The sequence below is a fragment of the Entelurus aequoreus genome, linkage group LG24 (assembly GCF_033978785.1).
Source record: "Entelurus aequoreus isolate RoL-2023_Sb linkage group LG24, RoL_Eaeq_v1.1, whole genome shotgun sequence".
NCBI lineage: Eukaryota > Metazoa > Chordata > Actinopteri > Syngnathiformes > Syngnathidae > Entelurus > Entelurus aequoreus.
The window spans coordinates 29,831,962-29,850,852 of NC_084754.1; the positions used below are offsets into that span (position 1 = coordinate 29,831,962).

The following is an 18,891-nucleotide window of genomic DNA, read 5'->3' on the forward strand; positions in this document are numbered from 1 at the left end:
TCTGTGCTCGTCAAAGTTAATTCTAGATCATAAATCATGCCCGTTACCTGGATAGTAAAATGATGTGGTCATAAACTGAGAAGTTGGTACACTTTGACAGCCAACTTAGACCTGTAAATGATGAGAAAGACACAAAAAGACACTTGGTTCCAACCCAATTTTTTCTTTGCGGGGATTATGAGTCATTCTTCATCCAAACGGGAATGTATCAACATTCTGACAGTGCTGTAAGCTTAGCTTTTTCACCTGTGGCACCAGTGCTACTAATGTAAAAAAAAGTAGTAGAACAGAAAATAATAAACTAACCCATACATGGAAATATCCATTGAAAAAACGTTTAAATCTCCACCATGCTTTGATTTAAAATTTTCGGGACTGATGGGGATCCCAAATACACAATAACAGCTACCAAAAAGTAAGAAAAGTAAGTTTTGCATAATATGATTCCAACTTAAAAGGTGTTTTGAGTAAAGAAAAAAGAAAAAACATTGACAATAATATAAGAAAAGTCAAATATAATCTTCAATCTTCTATAAAAAACAAAAAAACACTTAGTTATGCGCAATTATTCAGCTAACAAAAACACAAAAGAACAACATGTAAAATAAAGTGCCCTGGTTTAAGAGGACATGTTTAAATGTGAGCAGCAACATGAACATAATTGACCTTTAACAATGGTGTTTTTATACATATTATTATATATAGCCAGGAACACCAACATGGATCTGATTACACACACACATTGATATACAGACACACAAATGAATACACGGACACGTGAATTGGATTACAGATGCAAAGATTGAATTATGCATTTGCAAATAGTTTTACTACATTAATACTTCCATAGTGGTCTTTAGACAATGTACACGTTACTACATACGTCATCCAATCAAGGCGTGACTTTATGCTTAACTGAGAGCCTTATTTGTTCCACTGAGATCACACAAAATGTAATTGTTTTGAAGGAATAAGAAATGATGATAATAGCTCCTATCTAATAACACACCTTGGTTAAGGCCATTATCAGAGCTTGCACAGAAGGGATTTTCCTCCTTGTATCTATTGATATTGTAGCTGTTTATTTAGCTATACTGTGTACTATGAGTTTGAGGTTATTCTTGATTGTAGGCCTATCTTTTGTCTCATTTGTTTCCTGGGCACTGTTTTCCACTCAGGATGCAATAAATAAATCACAGCTATATACAGTATATAGTTGAAACCAGGTCATTGCATACTGTGGACTGTGTAAAAAGACAGAAACTTTATTTTCAAACTTTTTCACAAATTAAATCAGACTAAACCACACGTTGGGACAGGGGTTAGTGCATGTGCCTCACAATACGAAGGTCCTGAGAAGTCCTGAGTTCAAACCCGGGCTCTGGATCTTTCTGTGTGGAGTTTGCATGTTCTCCCCATGACTGCGTGGGTTCCCTCCCGGTACTCCGGCTTCCTCCCACCGCCAAAAACATGCACCTGGGGATAGGTTGATTGGCAACACTAAATTGGCCCTAGTGTGTGAATGTGAGTGTGAATGTTGTCTGTCTATCTGTGTTGGCCCTGCGATGAGGTGGCGACTTGTCCAGGGTGTACCCCGCCTTCCGCCCGAATGCAGCTGAGATAGGCTCCAGCACCCCCCGCGACCCATAAAAGGACAAGCGGTAGAAAATGGATGGATGGATGGAACCTCTCAGCCTGGTTTCACATTCAGTGCATAAATAAAACCTGAAATTAGATAATCTGGTTCAAATGAATCCACACTAATCCTTTATGAGATGTCACTTAAATTCAGATTAGATTAACTAGTTCCAGACTACAGAGTCTCAGACTAAGGTCGTCAACAACAATGAAGATCATGTTTTGGAAGATTAATTTCGATTAAGGTAAGGGTCTTCTGAAAATCTGGGATGGATTTTTTCAGTACACATTTCAGCAGCGTGTATGTGTGTGGAACTGGAGTTTGACTCTTATTTAAATGGGTTATACTTGTATAGCGCTTTTCTACCGTCAAGGTACTCAAAGCGCTTTGACGCTATTTCCACATTCACACACCGATAGCGGGAGCTGCCCTGCAAGGCCCTGACAACAATCCATCAGGAGCAAGAATGAAGTGTATTGCTCAAGGTTACATCAAACATGGCTAGGATGCCGGAAGCCGAGGATCGAACCAGGAACCCTCATGTTGCTGGCATGGCCGCTCGACCAACCAAACCACACCTTCCTAATCTACAATGGCAAAAGGAAAAGAAAATTGTTCAAAAAGCAAAGCAGAATGAAACTTTTAAATCAAATGCTTTTAAAGTATCCCATTATTGAAAACAAACTTTAGGAGTCAACTACAGAAAACAAAATAGGAAATGTATTAACTGCAATTTTGGATGAGTAAAACTCATATGGCTTAGTGGTTGACATGTTGGCTGCACAATTTGGAGTTTCAATCTAGCAATCGAAGTTCATTTAGCCCCAAAGGGCTGCACAATTCACAACGACATCTCCTGATCTAAACCCGCATCCAGGCAAGGAAAAACTCAAAAACCCAGAATGGGAAAAATCAGAAACCTTGGGATGATGTAGGCACCCCACTTCTGGGTGACCGGCAGTAATGGATGCCAAGTGGGTACAGTTATTGAATTATTCATATTCCTTCCAGTGGACTGGACTCTCACATTTTGAAGGTTCAAATCTCCATTAGCATTTTAATCTTGCCAATTATTCCAAAAATAAACTCCATATTTATATTCTGATAAACCACATCAGGGAACTTGATGTAATCGTTTCACAGTTAACAATTTGCTTTGCAGACTTTGTGCACACTTTTACTGACTGTTGATTCACTCACACCACATAAATCCACTGTTTCACCATGAAAGTTTCCATATGACACAAATCTCAATGTGATAAATAAGTAAGGAAAGATGTATAGGTGTTTCCCTCAAACAAAGGATTTCAGCTGCTTTGTCTTTGGACGAACAAAGATGGTCTCAAAAATATGTATCATCAAATTTATTGAGGTTACTTTTGTTTTAGCATCATTTAGGTAATTAAGGTAATCCATCTTTATCAAGCACCCCAACAAATACAGCCTTACTTTTAAATTAAACCTGCATCTGTACAGGTTTAACTTAAGTCTTGATTTTTGTCATGAATTAGCTCTAGCCTCCCTTTTAAAAAGAAGATTATTTAACTCGAACTAGGACAAGTCTGAGACTATTTTAATCAATGTCTAAAAACACCTTTCAGTTAATGTTTTTTAGTCTAGAACTAGAGCTTAATAAGTTTCAAGTTTATTCACAATACCATAGAACAATTACAATAGTAGTGAATATCATTTAAAGATGTTGGTAAGTGAAAGGGTCCCCCAAATAAGCTAGAAGAAGCTTTTGACAGGGGATCCAGAGGACAGTATATACATGGAATGATGAAACATGGTAGCAAGCACAACAACAACAAAAAAACAACAACGCTATATGATAAACACAAGATAATAGTACTAAAGCATGCATACACATACACACAGACATTCATTCAACCATGCAAAACCCAACAGTAGGCAACCCCACATGAGGCATTAGAGATAGGTGGTTAATAGGTAAGTTTTCAGTTTCTTTTTGAAGTTGGAGAATGGCTCTCATTAAGCCGGTTGCAAATCTTAGGTCCCCTGCATACGATACTTCGAGCGGTACAAGCCAGTAGACGATGTTTACCTGATATCAGATCTAAGTTACGAGTGTTGTGGGCATGCTGGTGAGCCTAACATTCAGCCTGTGAATGACTTGATAGGTTAAACAAGCATTTTGATAAATATTGAACTCTGTCAGTCTTAAGAGATGATAATTATGGAATAGATGTCGAGTGGGGGCATTAAACTTGGACCATGACAGGGCCCGTATGATTTTCTTTTGCATGGATTCTAATTTGAGAAGGTAGGTAGGGAAGGTGTTACACCAGATGACATTACAGTAATTAAGATGTGGTTCAAAGAGAGTTTTATATAGGGTAAGTAGAGCATACAGAGGAAGATAATGACGAAGGTGAAAGAACAGGCCAACATATTTGGATAATTTGTTTAACAGATGGCTAATTTGACATTTGAAATTGAGATATTCGTCAATGATGACCCCCAGGAATTTTGTGGAACACACTCTCTGTATTTCCTGCCCATTGATGTTGATATGGCAGTGCTCAGTATTTGTCCGGTTTTTATTTGAATGAAACAGAATAACATTTGTTTTATTAGCATTAAGTGAGAGCTTATTGCATTTGAACCAGGAATACACTTTCACAAGCTCTGAATTGACAGTTACTTGTAGATCGTGTAGGCTCCTGTGTGAGGTAAACAAATGTGTATCATCAGCAAAAATTATTTTATGAAAAGTTTCGGAGTTTACAAAATCATTTATGTATAGGATAAAAAGGAGAGGCCCCAAGATGGATCCCTGGGGAACCCCATAATTTATGGTCATGCAGGGTGAATTGTGATCATTGACGCATACACATTGTTGCCTTCCGTATAGGTAAGAACGGAACCAATCGAGAGGTACCCCTCTGACACCATAGTGATATAGCTTATATAAAAAAATCTCAAAGTCTATTATGTCAATTATATATATTATATTATATTATGTCAATGGTTTGTGTATGGCAATACCACATTTTCCTTCTTCAATACAGTCATTGATCTTTTCCAAGAGGTCGAGTATAGCCATACAGGTGGTGCTTTTTTTACGAAAACCATATTGGGAGGGGACAAGGATATCTAGTTTTTCTAGAAAGCCATTCAGTCGGTTATAGACCACTTTCTCAAATATTTTTGAAAATGGTGGTAAAATTGAAATTGGCCTATAATTGTTCATATCATTTTTATCACCTGATTTAAAAATTGGGATTACTTTTGCCACTTTGGACATTTTGGGTACAATGCCAGCACTAAGTGACAGGTTTATACAGTGACAAAGAGGATTTGTGATCACATTTGCTATGCTTTCAAGATTTCCCTGAATAGGAAACTGGTCACTCGCATTTTGGTCATTTAGGATTACCAACATTATTTATATTTACTGTATACTGCAATGATGAGAGAGAGAGTTTATTTTCAATATTTTTCTATTGCTTACTTCAAAGTCAAATGTATTCGGTAGCATTGCCTTCAAACTTTATGATTTGGGTCAAGTGTTTTAGTTACACTTCCACAAGCATCTCACAATAGATAGCTGGAATTTGCACATTCCTGCTGAATAAGTTTAGTCTGATTTAATTTCAGATTGTGAGAAAAACATTTGTCTATTTTATTCAGTTCAAGATAGAGAGATGTTTTTCAAGAAATGGTCAAAGCATTAGTATTGCCCAATTGTCCTATTCGATTATATTTATCCTTGGGTCTTTCGCAAGGCAATACTATATATAAATCTAGGTGTTTATTCACATTTTTATTTGACCTTTTACTGCCCTCATTAATCTTTTTGACTGTGGTTGTTTAAGAATACAGCTTTACTTAGATTCATAACGCATACTTAGTACTCACAGGCCACATCATTTCATAGACCTGCGCAATTTGATAAGCAATAGATATGCCTACACAAAATAACAAGGCTCAGTTTTGAATGACACTGTCAGAGGTCTAAATTTAACAGTGTGTTTGTTATTCTCCAGTAGTTCTGATTGCTGATGTGTAAAATTCAAGTATGAAACAAAAAACGGTTTTAAATATTCTGTCATTTTCCTACAGCATTTTTGAAAATGAGTATGTTTTGTACAGTGTATCAATCAATCAAAGTATATTTACTGTATATATCCCTTAATCACAAATGCCTCAAAACTGCACAAACCACAACAACATCTGATTTCACATTTGGGCAAGAAAAAACTCAATCCAATGGGAACAATGAGAAACCTTGGAAGGGACGGCAGATGTGGGGACCCTCCCTATCCCCACACACTCCCCCTGGGTGTCCGATGCAATGGATGCCGAGTGGATACAGCTAAAAATGTGAGAGTCCAGTCCATAGGGGGGTAGGCAGGAGGGATCCTCTTGTATGTAGACAGGTCGGAGCACCGAGACGTCACCGACTGATGCATAGAGGAGTGGTCCACCCTGGGTCCTGACTTTTTAATGTGAGAGTCCAGTCCATAAGGAGGCCAGCGGGGGATCCTCTTGTATGCAGGCAAGTCAGCAGCGCAGAGACTTTACCAACTGATGCACAGAGGAGTGGTCCACCCTGTGTCTCGACTTGGAACAGCTAGCGAATCCTCCATGGAAACTGATTTGTGGCCACCTGATAATCTCTCGAGGTCACGTTGTTATGGGGGACGCACTGCATCCTGTCAGTAAGATAGGAGTTAAACCAAGAAAAGGCTAAGCCTGGCTTACCAATACGTGTTTTGATACGTTCTAATAGAATGTTATTTGTAGTTGTCCACCTCAACAAAATACTTTCAATTATAATGGTAAACGTTCGGCAAAACTTATCAATAATACTTTGTAAAGCTGACTTTTTTGATACAGAAATTATATTTGATTCTAGCTATGGTGCATGTGTACCCTATGCTTCATGTTGCATGGAATTAATAAGACTTAGCTACAGAAAATTACACTTTCCTCTTGGTTCTTAGAAGTCAAATTTAGTGGGGGGTTTTGCCTGTGGTGATACAGCCCATCATTGGTCAACCTCAACTACACCTTTCTTATCTACAGTCAGCCACTTCTGATTGTCACACTTGTATTGTGTAGTAGGTGATGCTGTTAAGTTGTCACACCCTGCGATTGCAGTGCTGGTCTGAACAGTATTGTATACATATGCTAATGTTTAATAATATCTATTATAGTCAGAAATATTAGTCAGACATAAGCAGTAATAGCTCATATGTGCATGTATATTTTGTGAAAACCTCTGTTTTTGTCCTCAATTCTTAAACTACCTTGGAAGTGCACCACAAAACACATATAGTCCCTAAATGATGACTACAAAGTGCAATAGCATGAAAAACATTTCTTGCATGTCATTGTAATACAAGACAACTGTCAAAGCACATACCAGGTTTAAAGAGTTGCTATGCTGTCCAAATTACTGTTTGTCATGGTAGCAGTTTGCCACTTGGTAGCTTGTTTATTTTGTGCTATAAAAGGTCAACGGGGAGAACATCAAAAGCCTCACCTTTTGTAAACAGAACCAGACATAGCCTGGCCGGTGATATAATACACCCCACACATGTATACTGCACCACAATAAGTAGTTGGATTCTAATTACTGATTTCCAGTTCCTGCACAAAGTGAAACCTATAATTCATATGTTGTACATTTGAATACACTAATGTTACACAGGTGTCCTAAGGATTAATCTATCTAACCCAGGGGCGTAAAACTCATTTCAGCTCAGGGACCACATGAAGGAAAATATATTCCTAAGTGGGCCAAACTGGTAAAATCCTGGCATGGTAACTTAAAAACCAAAACAACTTCAGATTGTTTTCCTTGTTTGAAAATGTACTAATTATAATGTTTTGGTTTTTTTTTATGCTTACATGTCGCAGTTAGTAGTATTCTGTCTTAATTTCTCGTTATTTATACTTTCTGAATAAATTATGTGATAATGTTTATCATAATAATAGGTGTAACTGAGTCTGGCAGAGTTTTAAAATGCTTCCATTGGTGTTCATTTTTAATCTATGGGAAAATGAAATTAATAATAATAATATCCGAATCAAATTACAGTATGTTATTATTTTAATTTACTCATTTTCCTCAACTAATGTACTAACATGTGGTATATTCTGTACATATGTAGTATCATCTACAACAAAACTTGTGAATTTGGACTCATTTCATTAATCACACATGAAGTTAGAAGGGGATACACATTATTTCAGCATATTAATGTGCGCCCAGAAAATGTGTCCGAAGTACGTTTGTACAACACGAAATGTTGTAATTATCAAAAGCATTTTTATAGGGGGGGTTTGAAATGTCACAGGTTATTTTACCAACAACAAATTTGAAAATCAAGGGATGAACGTAACAATCCACATTTTGTATCATTAATACCACTAATAAGCACCGTAAGTACGTACTGTCAAAACAGGAAGTGTTGCTTCTCCTGTCTTAACATGACACAAAGCTTCGCCCCCTCTGAAGTTATGTTCGCTCTCCCTGCAGGTGATTCAAAGAATTGCTATTGCGACAACCAGTAGACGCATTTAGAACAGCAGTTCCTTTCATTCAAAAATGTCAGCTCATTTTTGTTATACTTAACAAATTCAGACCCGCGGGCCGTACGTTTGACACCCTTGATCTAACCTATCTCTCCTATCAGAAGAGAAAGCTTGCAGAAAATATAACTTTGATCTACAGCATACAATGTGTTAGCTGTTAAGCACAAAAAAAATTGATTGTGGCATACAGGCTGCAACCCACATCCTGTTAGTACTTATTGCTTCTACTTTATGATTATGACATAGCACGTTGTTTGCAGTGAAATATAATCTCTAGCAGAGGAATTGATGAAATGGTTAGTTACCAAAACAAACAAATTTATATGGAACACATTCATGTTTTTTTAGTAATGCAAATGCATGTACTGTTTTGTATCAGTCTGTGCCATATTTAGTTACTTGTTGCTGTTGTGAACACATGAGCATTCTGCTAATAACATTTTGCTCAAAGCAAAGTAATAATTAAAGCTTACAACAGTTGTTCTCATGTTTTCTTTTTTTTTTTTACAGATGTATGAGTGCAGTCAAGACAAGGGAAACCTCATGCCGCCTGTTCTGCAGCCACATGCTTGTTCCTGTGGAGCACTGAATACCTCCTTCTAAGACTAAGGAGCCAACTTGGAGTCTTTGGCAATGGACAACCTAATAGACTTCAACATGTCATCTGAGGCTACACCGAGAGACAACCCTTCGAGCCATTCAGACATTTTCTCCGCAGAGCCACTGTCCTGCAGGTTGGCTCTGCAACCCTCACTCCCTGAACCCATGGCCCCCACCAAGTCCAGCTCCCATCACCATTACAAAGATGAGGATGGAAATGTGAGCGATGCAACAGAGTCCGCAGACAGTGAGAATGACATGGACCCGCCCTCAACCGTGTGGGAACTAAGACGCTCGTCATCGTCATCCTCTCATAGTGCTGAGGACAATGATGCTGAGGCAGTTGAGAGAAGGGAGTTCATGAAGACGTATGTGGAGAAAGTGTTTCATGGAAGGTAAGACAGAAGTTATTAGCTCCGTTGAGCATACACGGACCATTCTACAGCATTGCTTCAAAGTGAGGTTGGAAATAGTTTCAAATTTTGTAAGTTTTATTCCCAAAATTGTGTCCCTAGATATATTGTAAAATACCTGAAGTACACATTTCTAAAAAAAGAACAGTCAACTTTTATTTTGTATTTTCAGAATGTTTGGGAATGGTTTTCCTCTCCCCAAAGTTGTCACTACCGAAATATATTTAATTACAAATAAAAAAATAGTATAATCTTGTGAATATTATGTTTACTTCCCTTGTGTAAAGATTTTTTTTTTTTTTAAAAAGGCTTTTTTTGTAATAAAATCCAAAAAACATAATTTTTTAACAAATATTCTTTCTTCAATTTATACAATTCTTTACATTGAAGTCCAATAATTTTTTCTAAAATGTAAAGTTAGTGATAGTTAATGATTTATGAAATTGAACATATATTTAATCACACACCATTCACACACTAGGGCTAATTTTAGTGTAATTAGGATTACATTTTAGTTGATAACTCAATTGGTACTTTCTTTTTTTGTTAAACCCTAGGGCCTGATTTTTCTAAAGGTTAGCGTGCACTAAAACATGTACAAACCTGATAGCACATGCTAAGCTGATCTACTAAAGGTGTGCAAAGTGGATTGTGTCTGTTGCGTGAGCAGAATAAGGTGGGCCATCCATTTAGTCTCTGTCTTCATTTATATGCAAAATATATGCTGATCATCAAAACACCTACAATACTGGGAGGAGAAAAAGCAAATGTAATAGTTTATCACACGCAGTGTGATTTATCAACACTCATCACTGTTTTGCAAGCACTATTTGGCATTTTATTTAGCACGTGTCAGAAGGACATGCAAACTGACAGTTACACAAACGGCTGCAGGATCAGTGCTTATTAGACATACCGTCTATTCAGCAATTTAAATCTATAATTTTATTGCTGCTGGATGACTTAAAGCCCCACTTAAGAACTTTTACATGTTGGTTGATTTTGGCGGCGCCAGTGTACCAAAGCGGTAGTGTTTTGTCAAAAGAAGACCACATTTCTTGTGGCGACTAGCGCATAGAGTGTCATACTGACATAATGTTCACTGTAATATTGGCACAAATATTACGTCTCTAATGGCTATGCTGATGTTAAATAGCAACCACAATCAAGAAAATATCTTGAATTGTGCTACATACATGATGCTACTACCAAGAATGTATCGGGATGGATGCAGGTCTAAAGCAAAGAAAGAACGGCGGGAGATTTTTTTCGGAGGATGGAGCAGTGAAGTAGTAGAATGCCCCATATAGCAGGACTATTCAACTAAAATGTCTTAAGGCCGGGGGCTGGACTTCTCCCTTCACTAGTGTTGTTATTTTGGGAACCAGCAGCCTCTCTAGTGAACATTAGTTTTTGATCTATTTCTTTTTTCAGAGTAACACATTTCAGAAAAAAGTTTTCCTGTTACACAAAACACAATTATCCAATGCTGTGGAATGCTGTCCTTTGAGGATGTTAAAAGGATCTTCCGATGTGTTTACACTGGTCCAAGTTCCTCTACACAACGTTAGCGCTCTAGTGTTTATAGGAATTTGCTGTAAAAATGGTTTGAATTGAAATCGAGAGGCAGGTCTGGTCTGGTGTCATTTCCAGGCCGGGTTTAGTCCCTGGACCACCAGTTTATTTGCCCTAATATACAATATATGCAAGGTTAGTCAGTTGGCAAGTTCAATCTTTAATATGATTTATCGCTGTTGTTTGTTAAAACTACACAACCAATTTCCACTTTAAAGAGCGCAGAATCATGTGGACCAATAAAGTACCCATTACTTAGTCATCATCATCGGCAGTCACTCGTAGTCGAGTATGACTGTCCTCAGAATGGATGGGTTCCCATTCGGGAGGACGCCTGCGCGTGACGTCTTTTAGCGTGGGGAGACTGATGCGCCTGCAGCCACCACACGGTCCTTGGCAGAGAGGGGCCTTGATCCAGTGGCATGTATCCATGACGACTGGAGACCACCCTCTGTTGCAGCCTTCATCCGCCTTCAGTGCCGTTGTGACATGCAGTGTCATCCTCCGCCACTTCTATCGTTGAGGTCTTTGAAATGCTATTTAACCCATAGCTGGGACCCTGACTGGTACTACAACCCCGGGTCAGAGTGGACCTGGGAGCAATGATGACTGAGGGGTAACTCCACCTTCCCCAAAACTCCAGAACTCCCGAACTGAAGCCTCATCACCGGATGCAGTTTTGAGTCATACCCAGGACCAATTACTTACAGTATTGTATGAATGTTGCTGTTATGGTCCAGCTGCTTTGGGCCATCTGGAAAAATGACTAGGGATGGTTTGATCTGATGCTCGGGAACGATCCTTGACTGTCCACTAACGATACGGTCCAAATTTATCGAACAAAATGTATGGAAACATTTTTAGGGATGTGGACCTTACATCTCACGGTTCGAATCGATTCTGACCATTAGATTCAGAATTGTTTCTTGGTTCAACACAAGTCTCGATTTTAATCGATTCCCTCAATACCTTATTTGGTTAAAAATTATAATAAAACCTTTTCAAAACAGACTAGAGGTCATAAACGCTTCTCTTGGCTGCTGATGATGACGTATACACCCAGGGACGCAAAGATGGCCTAAAAATATCCTTTTAAAAAAATATTCTTAAAAGAATTTCAACTTTTTTTAATCGATTTTTGAAAATTATGAATCAATTTACAATCGTAATTTTAAAAAAAAATCGCAATTCAAACTTGAATTTTTTTGAGTACCCAACATGGCCGATCCAAAAGCCCAAACCATCACATTAATGGTCAAGATTGCACAACGTGCATTAAACAGAGATGTAGCGGCTGCAACGCGAAGAAGATAAACGTAAAACAGCTGAGTACAATTTGTGCGACACCACATATTTGATAAAACATTTGCAAAAGTATCATGGTAGGAAGTATGCAGAGTTTTTACACACAACTATTGCTAAACTAAAGATAAGCCACAACAACAGTCAGGAGTCCGTCACACCAACTACGTTTCTTTGTGGTCCTTCAACAATGTGGACTGTGGAGAGCAAAAGGGCTCTTCAGCACAGCCTCCATTTTTATCCATGAAAGCAGAATGACAGCTGACATCTTTCTGAAGAATAATCAGCCCCTCATGTTGAAGTGATTGAATGTACTATTTTAGTGCCTTAAGAGGGCAAGTACAGTTTTCCATTGTATATTTTCAAGTATTGTATATTGCTCTTTATGTCAAATTATAATTATTTAAGTTCTGGTTAACATTGCGACTCGTTTTGTGCCATTGATTTATAGGCCACATTGAGTATCTCAATATGCACACAAATTATAACTCACTGTCTTGTTCCGTATTCCCCTATTTGTTTTAAGACTTGGTTTAAACTTTTGCACACTTTATTTATTTTAGTGCAGGGTTTGCGGCAGTGGTGATTGCTTTAAAAGTGGAAGGGAAGCTCAGCTTCCCCTATGATGTCAAACAATTAAGTGGTTAAATATATACATTTGTGTTTACATTTCATTCATTAAATATACGCTAGAATGCGTTCAACTCTTGTTTAGAATCAGCTACTTTCAGGACAGCTTCTCATTCATTGTCATACTTGCCAACCCTCCCGAATTTTCCGGGAGACTCCCGAATTTCAGTGCCTCTCCCGAAAATCTCCCGGGACAACCATTCTCCCGAATTTCTCCCGATTTCCAGCCGGACAACAAGCACGCCCCCTCCAGGTCCACGCGGACCTGAGTGAGGACAGCCTGTCGTCACGTCGGCTTGGCCAACCAAAAAGTAACCACAGAACACTATACCGTATAGTGTTCTGTGGTTACTTTTTGGTTGGCCAACGGTTTACGTTGTATTGCGCACCCTGACGGCAAGTGTGGGAGTCGGTTCTGAAGTATGAAGTAAATAGACGTAACTTCATCACCTCGCCTGGTTATTGACTCCAACCCAGAATATTACACTGCCCATACCTATGCTCCTTCAAAGGCTGTGCTACTGGCTGCAAAGCATTGCACTTTCAAATACAACAATGAGTAGAGAGGAGTGTTATGTGTGCGTATAAGTGTAAATAAATGAACACTGAAATTCAAGTATTTATTTTATTTATATGTATATATATATATATATATATAATAAAATACATATATATATATATATATATATATATATATATATATATATATATATACTGTATATACTGTATATAGCTAGAATTCACTGAAAGTCAAGTATTTATTTTATTTATATATATATATATATATATATATATATATATATATATATATATATATATATAAGAAATACTTGAATTTCAGTGAATTCTAGCTATAAATATACCCCCCCCCCCCCCCCCCCCCCCCCCCCGCCTCCCAATCTCCCGAATTTGGAGGTCTCAAGGTTGGCAAGTATGTTCATTGCAGTAGCAGTCCAGTGCATTTTTCAACTTTCATTCCGTTGATCTGAGTTGATATGGAGAGTTTTACAATATTTTCCAGTGTTATCTTTGTTGTCTGTTACCAAGTCTGCCATGATTAGAATGCACTCGCGTTTGTATCCGGAAGTAGGGACACACATTTGTTGCCAGAAGTCAAGTGTGCTGCTATGGAAACGGAAATAAATGGGTTAAGGAAAGAAGTTCCAGTAATGCATAAAATGACCAAAATATGATAAATATTGTACATATTACATATTGTTATTAAGGTTATATATACTTGCAGCGTGTATATAAAATGTTGATGGAGGGATTTTAAGTTATTTTAAAGGGCTTTGAAAACTACAATGGTTACTACATTATCATCTTTTTAAAATCCTAAAAAAACAAAAGACGTGTGATCATGTCTCTCATAATGACTGTGAATGATAGGCAAAAATCCAAAAAAGTGCAGTTCCCCTTTAAACACAAAGATTAATATTTTTTAACACATAAACCAAATAAGCCTGACCTTAAGTCAGGCTGATTACAAAAATAAGTACTAACCAAATATACTGCATAAGAAAGGACTCTAAAATGAAAGAAAAAATGTACATACAATTACGCAGTCTTAAAATAAATTATAAATAAACTAATAATAAATAATAATGATAATATTAATATATGTTTCTTAAATAAACTGTCAATAAAAGTTATGTGCAAATGAAAATACCGCTTTACCTCTTTATTCATAATTTTTGCGCTTAAGAAAATTCTATAAAGCTCCAGACTTCTGTTTGTTTGAGATTGTCATGACTGGCATAAGTGGTGGGAAAGTGTATTACAACTGACTACCGCTGCGGCCCATACGGACCACAGCTGAGAAACCAACAACAATGGGCTCTGGCCCTATAGTTAAGAAACACTGGTTTAGCGTATGTATTTAATGTGGATACATTTGGCTAGATACACTTGTAATTTGATAAATACTAAATGGTCGCTTAACCTTTATAATAGATTTAGAACAATTTTAGGTTGCGCTTTTAAGTGCATTGTCACATTAGTTAATGGTTTATTGATGATTAACGGCTGCACAATATTTCCACAGGCAGGACTTGGACCAAGAAGAGAAATCTCGTTTTGGAGAGCTGTGCAGCGGTGAAAATGGGAAAGGCAGAGAGTGGTTTGCTAAATTTGTCAGTGCACAGGTGAACTATATAATTATGATGAATAATACTTGTTGTATTGTGCGTTGTGTATTATGACTGACTAAAATACTATTACTGCTACAAACAGCCTTCTCACCTAGTTTTCCCTGCTTTGTCTCAGCGCTGCCAATCTAAATGTGTGAGTGAAGGTACCTTCTACAGACTGGTGCAGTCTTTTGCTGTCGTATTGTTTGAGTACGTTTCATTACATTTATTTCCATGTGTACCATTTTTAGCACTGTGAATATTTGAATAAAACACATGAATCAACAAAACAAAGAAACATAGATGCAAGATTATTGCTGTGGTTAAATTGTTATTTTGGGTCTGTTTGTTTTCAGATGTCACCAAATGGATGACTACAGCCCAGCCAAAAATCTAATGACTATGTGCTTCACATACTACTATATTGGTAAATGCTTCAGTTGTTTGATTTTCCAGTGAATCCTCACTTCAAAGTAAAAATAATTGAATAAACATTTTCAATTACAAGTATTCTATTAGTATTAATCATCCTTTTTAAACCATTTCTTTTTTTTATAGGAAAGTCCCAGCCGTCTCCTGCAGAGCTCTTTGATCGTGGTGGTCCACCTGCTGGTCAGGACTCGTACCTAAGCAAGGCCAACTCCTGGCTGTCTGATAAGAAAGATGCTGCTGAGCGACTCCTCAAAAACTCATCGAAGACTGACGTCAAAGGCTTTTTTGGAGGCCTTGAAAGCAAGTTGAGAAACTCAGTGACTCCGAAGACCGAGTGAGCAAATGCATCGTCTTCTTTAAGTCTATTGCATGAACTTATTGTTTGATATCTAATGTGTCCTTTCTTGGCTGCATCCATTCTAGGGATGGTGAAAGTCAATTTAAGACAAAACCTAATTTATCAGGTAAAGGCCATAACGCGTACGTTGTCTATTTCATTAAAGGATTTCTTTCCTCCTGCTCCATTGATCATTATTTCAACATGATATTTGACAACACATAACAAATACAATATTCTCATCTTAGTGTCTGAGGTTCCAGAGGAAACCAAAGGAGAAAAGGTGTACTTGTACACCCACCTGAAGCAGCAACCCATCTGGTATTTGTTGTCCTTAAACCATGTCTAGCAGATTTATTATTTTCCCAACATGTGTATATATTTCTGTCTGTAGATATTGATCGTTGTGATCCTGCTATAACTATTCTAAGCCCTTGACTTGCAATTTTCCAACAAAACGCTGGGGGCAGTGTTTTTTTTTTTTTTTTTGAGCAAACCACAACTCTTGTTAAGTAGCTATTTAGCGTTCTGTGTTGTAGGAGTTCACAATTACAAAACCCAAAACCAGTGAAGGTGGCACGTTGTGTAATTCGTAAATAAAAACAGAATACAATGATTTGCAAATCCTTTTCAACTTATATTCAATTGAAGACAAGATATTTAATGTTCAAACTGAGAAAGATAATTTTTTTTGCAAATAATCATTAACTTAGAATTTAATGGCAGCAACATGTTGCAAAAAAGTTGGCACAAGGGCATTTTTACCGCTGTGTTACATAGCCTTTCCTTTTAACAACACTCGGTAAACGTTTGGGAACTGAGGAGACCAATTTTTGAAGCTTTTCAGGTGGAATTCTTGCTTGATGTACAGCTTAAGTTCAACAGTCTGGGTCTTCGTTGTCGTATTTTAGGCTTCATAATGTGCCACACATTTTCAATGGGAGACAGGTCTGGACTACAGGCAGGCCAGTCTAGTACCCGCACTCTTTTATTACAAAGCCATGCTATTTTAACACGTGGCTTGGCATTGTCTTGCTGAAATAAGCAGGGGCGTCCATGATAACATTGCTTGGATGGCAACATATGTTGCTCCAAAACCTGTATGTACCTTTCAGCATTAATGATGCCTTCACAGATGATATTTGCAGAAAATAACAAAGTTTTCCAGTTCGAACATTAAGTATCATATCTTTGCAGTCTATTCAATTGAATATAGGTTGAAAAGGATTAGTAAATCATCACATTTTGTTTTTATTTACGATTTACACAACGTGCCAACTTCACTGGTTTTGGGGTTTGAACATCCACTGAGATTATTGTTTGAACTGCAACTAATCGATGTGGAACACCAGCCACTTTTATTGTACAGTAGATTCCAACAATTCGCTGGTGTTACGGTCTCTGACCATCCACTAAAAGCGAAAATCAGACAATTTGACACATGATTCACTCTTATACCTCCAAATCACCCTGCTACCTTTATTTATGTAGCAACAGAAGTTAACAAGCTAAGTGGACACACCACGTTTAGGCTCCAAGTATGCCTCACACACCTATTAACATTTTTTAAATGATAAAATGTACTGTATAGGTTCTCACCACTAATGCATGAAATTGATGGTGGATAGAGCTGTGGCTGTGTGTGGGGGGGGGGGGGGGTATTGACTACAGCAGCCACTACTACTAGTACCTCCTACTAGCACAGACCTGGGCATTCTGCGGCCCGCGGGCCACATCTGGCCCTTTGTGCGTCCCTGTCCGGCCCGCGTGAGGCCAATCATAAATTACAAAATAAATTTAAAAAAGTATCTATGTCGAGTGTGCAATACAACGGTGCTGCTTTTGTTTTGAAAAGCGTTATTTGTATTACTTCCATGTGGACGTATGCGCGTGCGTGATTGTGAGTGAATGTGAACAGCTGCAATCACAAATTACAAAATAAAGTTGAAAAAACATCTATGTTGTGCGCGCAATACAACTGTGTTGCTTTTATTTTGAAAAGTGTTATTTATGGGCGTATGTCCGTGTGTAACCTGTGAGTGAAGGTGCACAGCGACAAGTGATGCACGGTTTACACCCGAGACGCTAAAAAGAGAAAAGTTGATGACGAATGGCGTGTTTTCAACAAGACTTGGACTGCCAAGCAACGTTCCCTCTAAGGTGCGCGCCTGCGCAATTGCGCACTGCTCAAGCGTCCTCTGCGCACAGCAAATATATGCCGCGCACCAAATCAAATCCAATCTGAATTCTAAACAAAATAAACACATTTATTCTGTGTAATTTTGCAATGCAACTTTGAGTGACAGTGACAACAAGCGGCCCTAACGGTGTTCGTCAACACCGTTCAATTGAACACCGTTCAATTATTGTAACGTCTATCGAGATGCTTCGAGGCCAGGAATTATATCGATCACTTTATTGAGCAAAACTGTTTATATTCGGCCATAACTACACCAAAAACATGAGATGAGATAGGAGTGTTTTACTCATGTTACATGAGTAAAACACTCCTATCTCGAAAAACTAGTCATTTTCTGCCGTACAAACCAGGCCAAAACCAACTTGTCATCTGTCACCAACACGCATACCACTAAACCAATGGTGCGTTTATGGCCACACAAAAAGTCGGACAACTCAAACACCACACAAAGTTACACTATGACTCCTCAGCAGTGTTGGGTTAGTTACTGAAAACCAGTAATGAGTTATAGTTACTAGTTACTTCATTTCAAACGTAACTCAGTTACTTACACCAAAAAGTAATGCGTTACTTTGAAAAGTAACTATTTAGTTACTTCTTTTTTTCTTTTCTTTTTTAAAAGCTCCCAATAATGCCCTTTAGCCTTCATTTCAGTACTGTTATTGCACTGGAGAATAATACAATGTGTTGATCAACTTGACATGCATTTACATCACTGAACTCTGCTAAGCAATGTGCTCTACATACAACACACAAAGACAAAGATATGTTTCAAAGGCCAATTTGTTTCTGGCCAGAACAAATTGACAAAACTATTTTAAATAGCTGCAACATAATGGCACTTTAACTTGAACTTGAAGTAGATAGGATATTTGATCCAAGACACAACTTACATTTAACTAAAATGTTATTTTCTTTGTGCTCGACAAAAGAAAAGTATTGAGAATTTCTCCTTGTTAAAAAAATCGACTCTTGGCTTCGCCTTGATGTCTTGTTAGTTGTTATGATAGTAGCGTTTATGTGTGTGCGTGTGTGTGTGTGTGTGTGTGTGTGTGTGTGGCCCTTTA

The 18,891-nt window shown here is 37.8% G+C and overlaps 1 protein-coding gene across 5 annotated transcripts in view; it reads left to right on the top strand.

Moving 5' to 3' along the window:
- The window catches only part of kiaa0513 (KIAA0513 ortholog), a 54,080-nt gene that overhangs the window by 8,145 nt on the left and 27,044 nt on the right, over positions 1-18,891 (top strand). For all 5 annotated transcript variants that reach the window (XM_062036188.1, XM_062036190.1, XM_062036191.1 and 2 more), the window contains exons 2-8: positions 8,717-9,201; positions 14,771-14,870; positions 14,992-15,065; positions 15,212-15,282; positions 15,414-15,621; positions 15,711-15,751; positions 15,873-15,945. In XM_062036188.1, the coding sequence (XP_061892172.1) occupies positions 8,840-9,201; positions 14,771-14,870; positions 14,992-15,065; positions 15,212-15,282; positions 15,414-15,621; positions 15,711-15,751; positions 15,873-15,945 (929 nt within the window). In that variant the 5' untranslated portion in view covers positions 8,717-8,839. The remainder of the gene's footprint in view (positions 1-8,716; positions 9,202-14,770; positions 14,871-14,991; positions 15,066-15,211; positions 15,283-15,413; positions 15,622-15,710; positions 15,752-15,872; positions 15,946-18,891) is intronic.